This window comes from Astyanax mexicanus, chromosome 13 (assembly GCF_023375975.1).
Source record: "Astyanax mexicanus isolate ESR-SI-001 chromosome 13, AstMex3_surface, whole genome shotgun sequence".
Taxonomy (NCBI): Eukaryota; Metazoa; Chordata; class Actinopteri; order Characiformes; family Acestrorhamphidae; genus Astyanax; species Astyanax mexicanus.
This window is the reverse complement of record NC_064420.1, coordinates 21,316,766-21,331,319: the sequence shown is the minus strand read 5'-3', so window position 1 is coordinate 21,331,319 and position 14,554 is coordinate 21,316,766. Positions and strand designations below refer to the sequence as shown.

Genomic DNA, 14,554 nt, shown 5'->3' with positions numbered 1-14,554 from the left:
AGAACAATTTCACCACTCTTCTTAAGTACTATACTGTTGTATTTGTGATGGGATTGAATGTGATGAGGTTTAATGTGATTGGGTTAAATGTGATGAGGTTGAATGTCAGGGGGTTAAGAGGGATGGGGTAGAATGTGATGGGGTAGAATGTGATGGAATTGATTGTGACGGGGTTGAATGTGACGGAATTGAATGTGACTGGATTAAATGTGATGGGGCAAATGTGATGGGGTTGAAAGTGATAGGGTTGAATGTGATGGATTGAATGTGATGGGACTGAATTAGAAAAGGGTTGAAAGTGATGGGGTTAAATGTGATGGGACTGAATTGGACAGGGTTGAATGTGATGGGGTTGAATGAAATGCGGTTGAATGTGTCAGAATTGTATGTGACGAAGTTGAATGTGATTGATTGTAATGGGCTTGAATGTAACAGGGTTAAATGTAATGGGGTTAAATGTGATGAGGTTGAATGTGATGGGGTTGAATGTGATGGGGTTGAAAGTGATTAGGTTGAATGTGATGGGGTTGAATGTTATGGAATTGATTGTGACGGGGTTGAACGTGATGGGTTTAAAGTGATGGAGTTGAAGTGATGTGATTGTTATGAGGTTGAATGTGATGGGGTTGAAAGTGATGGAGTTTAATGTGATGGGTTGCAAGTATTGGAGTTGAAAGTGATGGAGTTTAATGTGATTGGATTGTATGTGACAGGATTAAATGTGATTGGGTTGAATGTGATGGGGTTAAATGTGGTGGGACTGAATGTGACAGGGTTAGATATATGTGGTAGACATATGTGTTTTGCTGATGTTAAGTCTCAAAACAAAGCAGTACAATTTCTGGGAAATGTTTTAAACCTAACCACCCATTTTGCCCCTTAAATGTTATTGTTTTATATATACAGGTGGCAGCAGTTTTCATAAAGCATCACAAGATGTATTACATTTCACAGTTTCACAACAGAACATCTGTAAAGTTATTTAGCGTCTGAATTTACTGTAAAAATACCAGGGATTTGGTTTAAGTGTAGTGTAGGTGTAGTTAGAAGTTAACGGTACGTATTACATTAAAAAAATTACAATAATTCACTGTAAAACATGTTACTCTATGATCAAATTACATAGTTCTACAGAATTAATACAATAAAACATTGTAATTATGTTTTACAATAATCATGTTATGTTATAAATGTTCAGGATATTTAGTTGCCAGTAAAGTAGTGTAAAATTATAGACATACTTTGTATAAAATTTGAACCATAAAATATTGGCAGTATAAACGCTGCAAAGTTACTGCGCTGCAGTTCTCAGCCAATGAGGCTTTGCTGTAAAGAAAACCGCAACTTGCACAAATGTCTCTTCTGAACAAAGGTTTTGTCACCATTTCATTTTTAGACTTTCAAAAAACAAGTAATCAATTGTTTTCCACATTAAAACCAGCACATCTATTTAAAAAACATGTAAATTGTCTTTTTTCACTTTAAAATTCATATGTGACACTAAAAAAACATTACTATTTTCTTAAAACCACTTGTATTTTTCTTTTGAAAAAGTTTTATTAAAACCAAGTGATCATTTTTTTCCACATTAAAATCCAATACACATATAAAACCAACATGTTAGAAACATTTTTGTCACTTTAAAATTATTATTTTTTTCCTAAACCCCTTTTATAAAATAGAATTCATTAATAAAATTAATGAACATTTCACAACTCACTTAAAACAAAACATTATTATTTTGTGTGGATAACTTTATGCAAAAAAGGTAAAGGGTGTCAGGGGGCAATAGGAAAGAAAAAGGATAAACTTTTGTTTAATGAAGAAAACTTTTTGGTTCCCAAGAGCTTTAAATAAGATCAACTTTTAGGTGCTAACTGCCAACAGGTGTGGCTGAATATACAAATAAATAATACAAATAAATAAATTCATCTCATTTTGTGTATATTTGCATCAATGAGAGCACAAATAATAGAGAGAACACATGCTTTAATAGAAAGATATATAAAAATATCTTAATACACTGTATTATTTACCATACATATTGTAATTAGTATATATGTTAAGTAAGTAATCGATTTAGTTTTATAAAATATACAAATAAAGGATGGGCATAGGTGAAAGAAATTAATAATTAGTATTCAATTGGGATGCACCCATAGTGAATATTTGGAGAGCTTGCTATTTGGCTCACCATCTTGCAAGTTCTGGTTGCTCAGACTGAAAGAGAGGGTCAAGTGGAAATATACTACTGCTAAGATTTAATTTTAATATTTAAATATAAAGCTGATAATGTTCTTCAGGAATGGTGCTGCTCTCTCTCATACAGAAGCTGGTCTTGGTGGTGTAATTCAGTGGGTGGTCTCCCTGCTGCTGCAGATTGTATTATAGGGGAACGGAGAGCGGATCATGCCCAAGATGCCGTCCATGTTTGGACGAGGTTCTCCTTTAGGCCATGAGAACTTCAGCCGCTGGATCAGAGAGGTGAAGAAGATGAAGAGCTCTGTCCTCGCCAGACTCTCACCCAGACACACCCTCGGACCTGCAGTAATATATATATATATAAATATACACACACTTTTTTAGCTTGTTAAAGATGTGGCTTGTTTACAGAATTCATTAAGAAAGTCCAGGTGATGCAAATTTCAAACCTTCATAAGAACCTTGTCTCAGCAACTAATCTAATCACGTGCATGGCCAAAAATAGGTCAATTATTCGATTACATTTAAGATAATACTAGGCTAGGCATGTACTAATGGGTGGGGAAAAAATACAGGCACAATTTTAATAGCAATTTTAACAAAGTTATATTCAAACTAACCTGCACGAACCAGTCTAAAATTTGTGCCCCAAAACAGCAAAAACATCACTACTTGTAGTTCATTTCTCTGGTCTGAATCAGTTGTATAATAAAATAATTTTATTTGGAGCATTCCTTGGTTTGGTATGTTTTCACACAGGCACAAAATTAAACACCAAATGCTCCGCAATTAAAGTAAATACAGCAGGAAGGTCCAGCATGCATATCTGTGCAGTGTAAATCAGTCTCTGCATGCGATTACCGATTTCACACCTGCAGAAATTAACCACACCAAAAGTGCAAACAAACCAGAGTCTGTTTTAATCAGAGCAGTCCTCTCTCCTATCTTGTAAACTTGAGCGATCTGAATTTGGCAGACTGCTTTAAAGGTGCACAAGAAGGTAATTTAACACTAACAAAATTTATTTGACAATGACGTAAAGTTTGTTATTTTATTTTATGTTGTAGTCTGGCGCTGCTGTGTGTCCATGTGTGCACGACATGTGTGTTGCACACACAATTCACTGCCAAAATAGCAATGATCATCTGACTGAAGACATCTGCCTAGGTTCACTTCAGTCAGTAACGTACCTGTGTTTTCTTTTGCCAAGATAGCAAAACACCAGAAATTTACTTAAACAAATCTAATTTCGAGTAAATCTTGTATTGGCTCCTGGCATAATTTATTCACATAATAGATGTGCCCCCCCAACTCACTTGCCATCCGTGTGGATATATTGTTTACCTGCCTGGTTACAGTGTTGTAGGTCATAAGAGCAAGTTATTGTTTACTTTACTACTAAGTGTAACTTAATGTTGGTTAATTTTCCCATGCAAATGCCTATAATGACTAGGGAAGATGTATCCTTGTTAACTCATTGCAGACACTCACCCATAGAAAATGGCAGAAAGAAGTCATTTTTACAGAACTGTCCTTTCTCATCTAGAAAGTTCTCTGGGTTGAACACATCTGGATACTTCCAGTGGTTTCTGTCACTCATGATGGCTGTAAAATTAGCCAAAACCTGTGTTCCCTGCCATGAGACACAAAAAACACAGTAAATCATTCCCACACAATTAGTCAGTCAATGAATCTACATGTATAATTCCTCTATTTCCCCATCAGTACCGCTGGGATGTGGTATCCATGCAGCTGTGTTTGTTGTGTGGTCTCGTGGACTCCACCAAAAGGGGAGATGTTGGAACAGCGCAGAATTTCCTGAACAGTGGCGTGAGTGTAGGGGAGCTGTGCACGATCGTCCATGCAGGGAGAACGATCAAAACCCAGCACCTGAACTATCTCCTCGTGACAGCGCTCTGAGACGTGGAAAACCAGGAACACAAACATAAGAGAACATGATATAGTTATAGCATGAGCAGAAATAGTGCCAGTTTCATCATTTGTACTTGTTAAAATGCAGTTAAAAGATCAATGATCTTTTTCAATGATAATCAATGTTCTTCTCATTACTCACACTGATTGCTCTCACTACCATTTATATAGTTCTAGAATGCTTTCACTACCATTCTCACTATTTTACAATATTTTTTTCTTAGCATTCATACTAATCTGTAATGTTTTCATCACTGTTCATACTGTTCTAGAAAGTCGTTTTTAACATTTACCATATTTTAAAATATTATCTGTTCTAGAATATTTAACTTTCCTTAACTCACCCTTCTAGAATGTCTTCCCTGCTATGCACACTATTCTATAATACTATCCTCATCATTCACACTGTTCAACAATGTTTTCCTAACCATTCACACTGTTCTACAACACTGTTTTCTCAGCATTGCCATAGTTCTGGAATGTTTTCCTTAGCATTCACACTTTTCTAGAATGTATCCTTGCCCTTAAGTCTCTTCTACAATGTTTTCCTAAGCATGCACACTGTTCCAGAACATCTTCAACGTTCACAGTATTTTAGAATATTAGCTGTACTCTTCACTCTGATCTAGAATATTTACCTCACCAATTACTCTGTTCTAGAATATTTACCTCACCAACAACTCTGTTCTAGAATATTTACCTCACCAACAACTCTGTTCCAGAATATTTACCTCACCATCAACTCTGTTCTAGAATATTTACCTCACCATCCGCTCTATTCTTGAACATCTTCTTCAACGTTCACAGTATTTTAGAATAAGACCTGTACAGTTCACTCTGTTCTAGAATATTTACCTCACCATCCGCTCTATTCTTGAACATCTTCTTCAACGTTCACAGTATTTTAGAATAAGACCTGTACAGTTCACTCTGTTCTAGAATATTTACCTCACCATCAACACTGTTCTAGAATATTTACCTCACCAACAACTCTGTTCTAGAATATTTACCTCACCAACAACTCTGTTCTAAAATATTTACCTCACCAACAACTCTGTTCTAGAATATTTACCTCACCAACAACTCTGTTCTAGAATATTTACCTCACCAATTACTCTGTTATAGAATATTTACCTCACCATCAACTCTGTTCTAGAATATTTACCTCACCAATTACTCTGTTCTAGAATATTTACCTCACCATCAACTCTGTTCTAGAATATTTACCTCACCAACAACTCTGTTTTAGAATATATACCTCACCATCAACTCTGTTCTAGAATATTTAACTCACCAACAACTCTGTTCTAGAATATTTACCTCACCAACAACTCTGTTCTAGAATATTTACCTCACCATCGACACTGTTCTAGAATATTTACCTCACCAACAACTCTGTTCTAGAATATTTACCTCACCATCGACACTGTTCTAGAATATTTACCTCACCAACAACTCTGTTCTAGAATATTACCTCACCATCGACACTGTTCTAGAATATTTACCTCACCAACAACTCTGTTCTAGAATATTTACCTCACCAACAACTCTGTTCTAGAATATATACCTCACCATCAACTCTGTTCTAGAATATTTAACTCACCAACAACTCTGTTCTAGAATATTTACCTCACCAATTACTCTGTTCTAGAATATTTACCTCACCATCAACTCTGTTCTAGAATATTTACCTCACCAACAACTCTGTTTTAGAATATATACCTCACCATCAACTCTGTTCTAGAATATTTAACTCACCAACAACTCTGTTCTAGAATATTTACCTCACCAACAACTCTGTTCTAGAATATTTACCTCACCATCGACACTGTTCTAGAATATTTACCTCACCAACAACTCTGTTCTAGAATATTACCTCACCATCGACACTGTTCTAGAATATTTACCTCACCAACAACTCTGTTCTAGAATATATACCTCACCAACAACTCTGTTCTAGAATATATACCTCACCATCAACTCTGTTCTAGAATATTTAACTCACCAACAACTCTGTTCTAGAATATATACCTCACCAACAACTCTGTTCTAGCATTCACACTGTTCTAGAATTTTACCTCCACCTATCACATTGTTCTCTTCAGCATTCACATTGTTCTACAATTTCCCCTCCACCATTCACACTGTTCTACAATGTCTTCTTCAACATTCACAGTATTCTTTATTGTCTCTATATTGTCTATACCATTTTAGACTGGTTCCCCCAACCATTTACATTATTCTACAATGTTTTCTATAATTATGTCTTTTTGTTTACATACTTCTGGAATACTCTCAACCATGTACACTGTTCTAGGATGTTTGACATCGAGGAACCTTTTTATTTTTGGGGGGGTTGGAGGTGATTTCTCCACAGTTTAGAACTGTTTTAGAACTAGAACATAATACTGTTCTAGAGTATGTTCCCCACAGTCCACACTGTTCTGGAAAGTATTTCTCGCCATTTAAACTGTGCTAAAAAAACGTTTTTCTATCCACTGTTCCTTAACGTTCATCACTTTTCTATTATAATATTGATTATTATGGATCTGTAACAGTACCTTGCACATCAGGGTGGTCCATTATGTAAATGAGGCCCCATCTAAGAGTGGTAGCTGTGGTGTCGGTCCCGGCAAGAAAAAGGTCAGAGGTGGATATAATCATGTTCTCTTCATGGAATGTAGATTCTTCCTTTGCCTCTTGCTGCTCAAAACAAGAAGAGGATGTTTAGAAAACGCTAAATGACTCATGGCTTGCTACTTGCACTTTAATGTGGCCCCTGTTGAAGACCAACCTTCTGCATCTTGCCACTATCAGAGGCACACTTCTCAGCCCAATCAGCTCTCCCTTCTGCCCTGCCTCTAAACCCAAACATCACCCATTGCCCTTCCCAAAATACTTCTCCCATTTTGTACCATTTGTTAAATTTGAGCTAAGGATTGAGTCAGATAAAATCAGGCGGCATAATTACCCTTTAAAAAGATTCTTGTTCAGTCATTAATGCTTAATGCATTAGCACTTTCCACTTACAAGATACAACAAATTGCTTGTTCAGAAGCTACAACTGAAGATATGTGATGGATTGAAGTGTGCAAACACATAGAGACCAATCACTATAGAGAACAGAGTCAGAATCCTAAGCGAACATTAAACTTAGTCTTAAACTACATGTGCCTTTTAGTAGAGAATTACTATTATCATTCTTAATTCCATTCTGAATGAATTCTTATTTGTATAGATTAGCAAAGAAACTTTTATCTGAGAAATTCCTTTCATGACAAGTATGTGGTTTTGATACCTAGCTATGTTTGGAGGGCCTCTGAGCAAGGTCCTTAACCTTAACTGCAACAGCTGCCCACCACTCCAGGCACGTGGTCTCAAAAAATCACCTTGGGGAGTGGCCAAATTTCACTTGTGCCCAGCACAAGTATTGTAAATATATGCATATTATTGCCATTGACGATCCTTATATGTTTTATTTTTCTCTGCATTTGATTTCTGACAATATTTTGTCCTAATGTTTTCACCTTGGTCATCTCCACCAGGTACGCATCAATGAAGTCCCGCAGGTTTTCTGGGTCCAGAGTCTTCCTGTGTTCCTCTACAACCTCACGAATGAAGCCTTTCAAAGAACAGGCATTTCTCCAGATCTTCTGGTGAGGCCCCGGAAAGTGTTTTATGAAGGGAACCAAGTTGAAGACCTACAGGACCAAGAAAAATCCACATTTCTAGTTAATTTTGTGATGAATGGACCAATAGAAATTCTCCACAATTAATACAATAAAAGTTAATTTATTACTAATTAACAGTTACGTTAATTTATGCTTTAAGGTGTCATATTTAAAAGATACGAAGTCCATGAAAGGTCTAGTCAACATTATATTAAATAGCTGAATGCTTAGCAGCTGAGATCTTGTTGGTTGTTACCTGTGCTACTATTGATCCAGCAAGCCAAATGTTCTCATTTATAAGTTTCAGCAGATGAGCGAAGCGCTTGTCTTCATAATCAAAGCGGTCTCCAAAGACGATGGAGCAGATGATGTTGGAGACTGAGTTCATAATAGGATGGATAGGAAAAAAAGCCTTCCCTTCAAGACAAGTGGAAAAGGCATAGACTAGATTAGAAAGAATACACTGACAGAACACTTTTTGTATTTTATAGATACAGTTCCAACCAGACTATGAATAAAATCACTTGAGAATACTTTTAAACTTTTTTAAGTTTGTGAAAGTATTTTGTCCTTATGTAGTTAAGTAGTTCTTGCTATAATATGAAATAGAACATTACACAAAAAAAAAACTGATGCTCTCAGACACATTTAGAGCCCTATTTTTTTAATCAATTGCAGATCGCACAGCTGGATTTAGTTGGTGTGTCTTTTAGTCAACATTTTAGTCTAGTTTAAGTCTAATATCTTTTAGTCAAATAAATTGTGTGTATTATGTATTTTTATTGTGTTACTATTTTAAATGTAAATTTACATTGTGTTACTATTTTTAAATGTAAATTTGTACGATTTATTACTGCTAAAACAAGTGAACTGTAAAGATGATACAAATAAAGCCAAGTTTCTCAAATTACACACTTACTGAAATAGAGATTTATACTAATATTACTGGCTTTCAGTAGACTACACTTACATTATTTAACAAGTGTATTTAAAACTCATGCAGTCCAGTAACATTGAGCGTTAGGAAAAAGACAGGAAGAGCTGCTTTTCGATGAGTTTACTGGTGACCGCTAGAGTCTGAGTCAAGACCAAAACTGGAAAAAAATGAGCCTGAAAACAAATTAGGATTTAAAAATAAAAATATTAAAGTATCTTTCCTATTTATCAATATTATTCTTAATCTGTCTCTTCTCAAACTTAATCAGGAGTCACCACATGAAGTCAACTGAATCAAATTGTATTTATTTTTATTATAAAATATAAAAACCGATCACAATTTGCCCTCAAACAACTTGTTACTAAGGTTGACTAGCTTGTACTCTCCCACGTAACATTAGTATTTAAGCTAGCTTGTCGCTGAGGTTAGCTAGCTTGTCACTAAGGTTAGCTAGCTCGTCACTAAGGTTAGCTAGCTCGTCACTAAGGTTAGCTAGCTTGTCGCTAAGGTTAGTTAGCTCGTCATTAGCTTTAGTACTCTCCCACGTAACATTAGTATTTAAGCTAGCTCGTCACTAAGGTTAGCTAGCTTGTCGCTAAGATTAGCTAGCTTGTCGCTAAGGTTAGCTAGCTTGTCACTAAGGTTAGTTAGCTCGTCATTAGCTTTACTACTCTCCCACATAACATTAGTATTTTAGCTAGCTCGTCACTAATGTTAGCTAGCTTGTCGCTAAGGTTAATTAGCTCGTCATTAGCTTTAGTACTCTCCCAGGTAACATTAGTATTTTAGCTAGCTCGTCACTTAGGTTAGCTAGCTTGTCGCTAAGGTTAGCTAGCTCGTCATTAGCTTTAGTACTCTCCCAGATAACATTAGTATTTCAGCTAGCTCATCACTAAGGTTAGCTAGCTTGTCGCTAAGGTTAGTTAGCTCGTCATTAGATTTACTACTCTCCCACGTAACATTAGTATTTTAGCTAGCTCGTCACTAAGGTTAGCTAGCTCGTCATTAGCTTTAGTACTCTCCCAGGTAACATTAGTATTTTAGCTAGCTCGTCACTTAGGTTAGCTAGCTTGTCGCTAAGGTTAGCTAGCTTGTCACTAAGGTTAGCTAGCTCGTCATTAGCTTTAGTACTCTTCCAGGTAACATTAGTATTTTAGCTAGCTCGTCACTAAGGTTAGCTAGCTTGTCGCTAAGGTTAGCTAGCTTGTCACTAAGGTTAGCTAGCTTGTCACTAAGGTTAGCTAGCTTGTCGCTAAGGTTAGCTAGCTTGTCACTAAGGTTAGCTAGCTTGTCGCTAAGGTTAGCTAGCTCGTCATTATCTTTAGTACTTCCCCAGGTAACAATAGTATTTTAGCTAGCTCGTCACACTTTTAGGCATTAAACATCGCTAAAACTAAACCGAAGACATATTAAACAAGCCATGTTACACGGGTTATCTGCCTCCAGAAATCTGAACCAGCTTACCTTTCTAAATATCTTGGTGACGAGTAATATGCCACAAAATGTTTTTATTCCTCATATTTTGCGTGGGAGAAGATCTGCTGTATGAATGAGTGAGTAAAGGGGTTTAGGGGAACCAGTCAATATGTTATAGTCATAGTCAGTCATAGTTCTCCATTTACTGCTCAAAAATATTATTTATTACAAATAATTTCCCCATTTGTCAGTCTTCGACATTTTTGTTTAGTTTTTATTAGTTAACTAAAAAGCCATTCCAGTTGACTCTACCTCATAAAGCTGACTGAGAAAATAATGCCAGGATGTGCAACGCTGTCATCTAAGCAATAGGTGCTACTTTGAAGAATCTAAAAATATTTAAAAAAATTTCTCCTGTTAAAAATTAATCCCCTATCCACAGGAATGTATCACAATAGCTAATCTTAAACTACCTTCATGCTTTAGCATCTCTTCAACAAGGTATCGTGCCTCCTCAGCCACGCGCTCCTCCACACTTTTCTTCCCCAGACCAAAATCACGCAGAGTGTGCAGAGCAAACCGGCGCTGCTGTTTCCAAGCATTACCATAAGGGGCCATCACAATACCTGAGAAAAGCAGAAGAGGATGGAGATATAGAGACATATGTAGGATTTTACAGAGTGGTAGAGACTTAAGAATGTTTATTGTAAGAGAAGATACTGATTCATTTTTTACTGACCCAACCCTTCAGTGATCCAGTCCATTATTGGCACATGTGGTCTTCCAGAAAACACAGATCCATTATGAACGAAAGCCTCCTTCACAATCTCCATCTTATTTAGCATAATTATTGGCCTTCCACCCAGGTATAGACAGGACATCTCACCATAGGTCTCCATCTGAAAGAGACATGAAACCTTTACTATAGGAAAAGTTTGTCCATTAAGCAAATTTTGTAAATCTTAAAACACCACTAGACTGAACTGATCAAAGGTTTCATAGCAAATATAAGACCTAAGACTGAACTAAAAATCCTGATGACTGCCAGTTTCATCATAATGTTTTTGATGGTCTTTCACTTGAGTGTAGAACTTTCAAAGTTCATACTTTTTTTCAAATTGACTGACCATCAGGTCTTACAGTATTTTTTCCCCTTCATAGTCATAGTCAAGAACTATAAATCTTGCCATAATATGGATTAGAACATTACTCAAATACTGTAGAGCTATTCATTGTACAACAACACACACAAATTATGCTTTAAAACACATTAAGCGAATTCTGTAGATCTTAAAACACCACCAAACTGAACTGATCAGGCTTCATAGCGAATATAAGACTTAAGTTTGAATAGAAAACATATTTACAAAGCTTAATCATTTTTATTTTTAGGACTTTTCATTTCCTTGTATGACTTTGGGTTGTATCAAAATTTTACCACATCACAGTGAACAGTTTAAGCTTTACACCCAACTAAGTATGCAGACAATATGAGAAATATTAAGAGGGAAATTAATATCAATTATTGATAAACATGAACAGCAGCAAGGGTCCTTAGTCCCTTTGAATATAAAACAATAGTATGAAGGTTGTGATTTCACTGATGTCAAAGATTACTTCCTTAGAGGGGCGGAGTTATCCGAAGATGATTGGGTGAACAGGGAACTCCTGGATATGTTTAAATAGCTTAATATCTCTATGGAAATATCTAAATGAATATTTAAAATGCCTAAAAATGAAGGACTGATTAGTTAAACTAAGGTTTGGAGGAGAACTGGAAATATGGAACCTTATTAAGAACAGGGTTGGCAAAGACTTGAATAAGATAATTTCCTCAAAATCATAAGGGGCAGTTTCCAAGACAGGGATTAAGCCTAGTCTATAGACACTGTGCAGCTTGAATTTGTCACATTTTTGTCCTGTCTTCCGTGTCCTCCCTGCTGCATCCCTGACAGATTTAGGAAATGTCAGTGTGTCTTTGATACCGCAACAACGAGAAAAGTACTCCTTGCTCGACTTGAAACATGAAAAACGACATGTACTAATTCTCTTAATTAATCATGGTTGTATTTTTGGCTCAACATGCAATAAACCAATCAGTGTGTCAATTGCCCCCACATTCCTTTTAACCTTTTATCGCAGATTCAGTTTTATGCAATTTTTTTAGCTGATTTGCACTACTACGCTATGTCTTAAGTTTTACTTATAGCACAATGACCATTCAGGGCTTTTACAATGTGTGTATAAATGTTACCTGTCACGCTCTACATTTTCTGATTCAGTAGGGTCTTAACAAACAGATTACAAAACATGAAAAAGATACAAGAAAGCATTGATAAGCTACACAGCATTATATTAGATGTCCACTAGGCGTCTCCAAATGGTTCAAAACCTCTCCAGAGTGTCCCCAACCTCTCCAAATACACAGAAGAAATCTGTCACTATACAAAAAGTTTGTAATTTTTTTTTTGTTTGTTTGTGATAGAACAAATTAATGTAAGTCAATATTATTATTATTTTTTTTTTATGAAATGACACACAAAGTCACACGTGTGTGCTCTGTGTGCGCCCTGGAGTTTATAGTGGTGATTGTATTTTTTCTGATGACTGCGCACTGGCTCTGTGTTCTTGTGTGTGGGTAAAAAGCAGTGGTGTACAAACAATTAGCGTGCGAGGTGCACCTTCAGATTAGCAATCTTAGACGTCTGATCAATATCAGTATAAACATTGTTGCTGGTGTCTGCAAATCCAAGGCATGAAGCATGCGTGGAATAGTTACGTAATTCTTGGAAGAGTATCTGGCAGCGTTCCAGTGGAACACGTGACAAGAGTTACAAACTTACAGCAAGAGTAAACATGCCCCTGTAGGAAGGAGCTGTTTTCCTGACATGCATATCATCGCTGTTCAGTGGAAAAACAAGTATCTCCATTTTTTTGTAGAGTTTAATTTGCTAAATAATTTGAACACAAAGACTGTCCCTTACTCTGTATCAAATTTTCTTGATGAATGGACCAAAATAAATTCTCCAAAATTACCTGATGGTTTCATCTCTCTCCTGGAAAGTTGCTGTTTGAAGATACATGTTTTTCATTGGACACTGATGATATACACATTTTTGTACTGCTCCATAGAAAAACAGGAAACTGACCGATCTGACGAGGTCCATTGGGTTCTGAAAGAGCTGCATCAGGTTTCCCACAAAGGGTAGAGGTTTGGGTCCGGGGGGGAAGCGTCTCCTGGAGGAGTTTAACCTGAAAATCTCCAGCAGAACCAGAGAGAGAAGACCACCCAGCAGGGCAAAGCCCACAGACGTCCAGTCCAGATATCTCAGTACAGACTCCATTCTGAGAGAAGTGCTGGAGAGTTCAGCAGTTCAGAGCTTTATAAAGAAAAAGCGGTAGAGGGAGGGGGAAAAGAGAAAGAGAGAGAGAGAGAGAGAGAGAGAGAGAGAGAGAGAGAGAGGTCGCTTTGCTTTAAAAAAACTCGACAGACAAGTTTCTAGGAATTCACACACACACACACACTTCTGAAAAAGAAAACGCCTAAAGAGAAAGCCAAGTTTAATGAAGTACAGAAATCTGTGGCATGTAAAAAGTACAAGCAATACAAGTAATTGAGGAATGCTGCACTTTTTAATGATGCAATCTCGTATCAGCTTTCAGAATTTCACATTGTAAAGGAAGGTGTGGCTTCCTGAGCTGCTTCTATTGTTTAGGTTGAGGCTAATGGTCTGTAATCTTTGGCCAACAGCATGAAATCCATGTGCACTTTTCTGTTCCATCGAGATTACATTATCTGCCCAGGGTTCAATTTAATTCATTCCAAATGATCTCTACTGTCATTATACTGATACTGGATTGTACACAGAGAGGAATAGTAAAGAATTACTACACTACTGTTTTTAGTACTTAAATACTGTATCTGTACCTACTAGAGTATTATTTTTCCTTACACTTTTACTTAACTACATATTTGGATGAGAATACTTTTACTCTGCATTATGTAGCATATGTGCTGCATCATTACTGGTTACAATCATCTGCGATCTGCCTTTTGCTCTGCTGCCTACCTGCAATATGCTATTCAAGTACAAGCAGCACGTGTGTGATCAAGGTAGAGTTATTACTGACTGTAGAGAATATGTAGTCAGTGATATGAATGTGATGGGCGGTGTAATGTAATGAGGTTGAATGTGATGGGATTGAAAGTGACAGGGTTGAATGTAATGAGGTTAGATGTTTTGTTGTACTTTATTAGCAGTTAAATACGCCAAATATGTGTAACTTTTATGGTTATTGTAAAGCTTCTTTATATAATTATAATATTTTTATATCAAAACTTATTTTTTCTGAAGTTTGTTTTAGTGCTGAAAGTTAGACAACATGTGGATTTTAC

At 36.4% G+C, this 14,554-nt stretch overlaps 1 protein-coding gene across 1 annotated transcript; it reads right to left on the bottom strand.

Moving 5' to 3' along the window:
* Window positions 1-1,552: 1,552 nt before the first annotated feature.
* LOC125780535 (cytochrome P450 2B4-like) lies at window positions 1,553-13,545 on the bottom strand. The gene is made up of 9 exons (XM_049462747.1): window positions 13,308-13,545; window positions 10,898-11,057; window positions 10,632-10,784; window positions 8,062-8,222; window positions 7,662-7,835; window positions 6,696-6,837; window positions 3,931-4,118; window positions 3,694-3,835; window positions 1,553-2,542 (listed from the first exon to the last, which is right to left on the bottom strand). The coding sequence occupies exons 1-9, from the start codon at window positions 13,500-13,502 to the stop codon at window positions 2,352-2,354; spliced, it is 1,506 nt and encodes a 501-aa protein (XP_049318704.1). The 5' UTR covers window positions 13,503-13,545; the 3' UTR covers window positions 1,553-2,351.
* Between the last annotated feature and the right edge of the window lie 1,009 nt (window positions 13,546-14,554).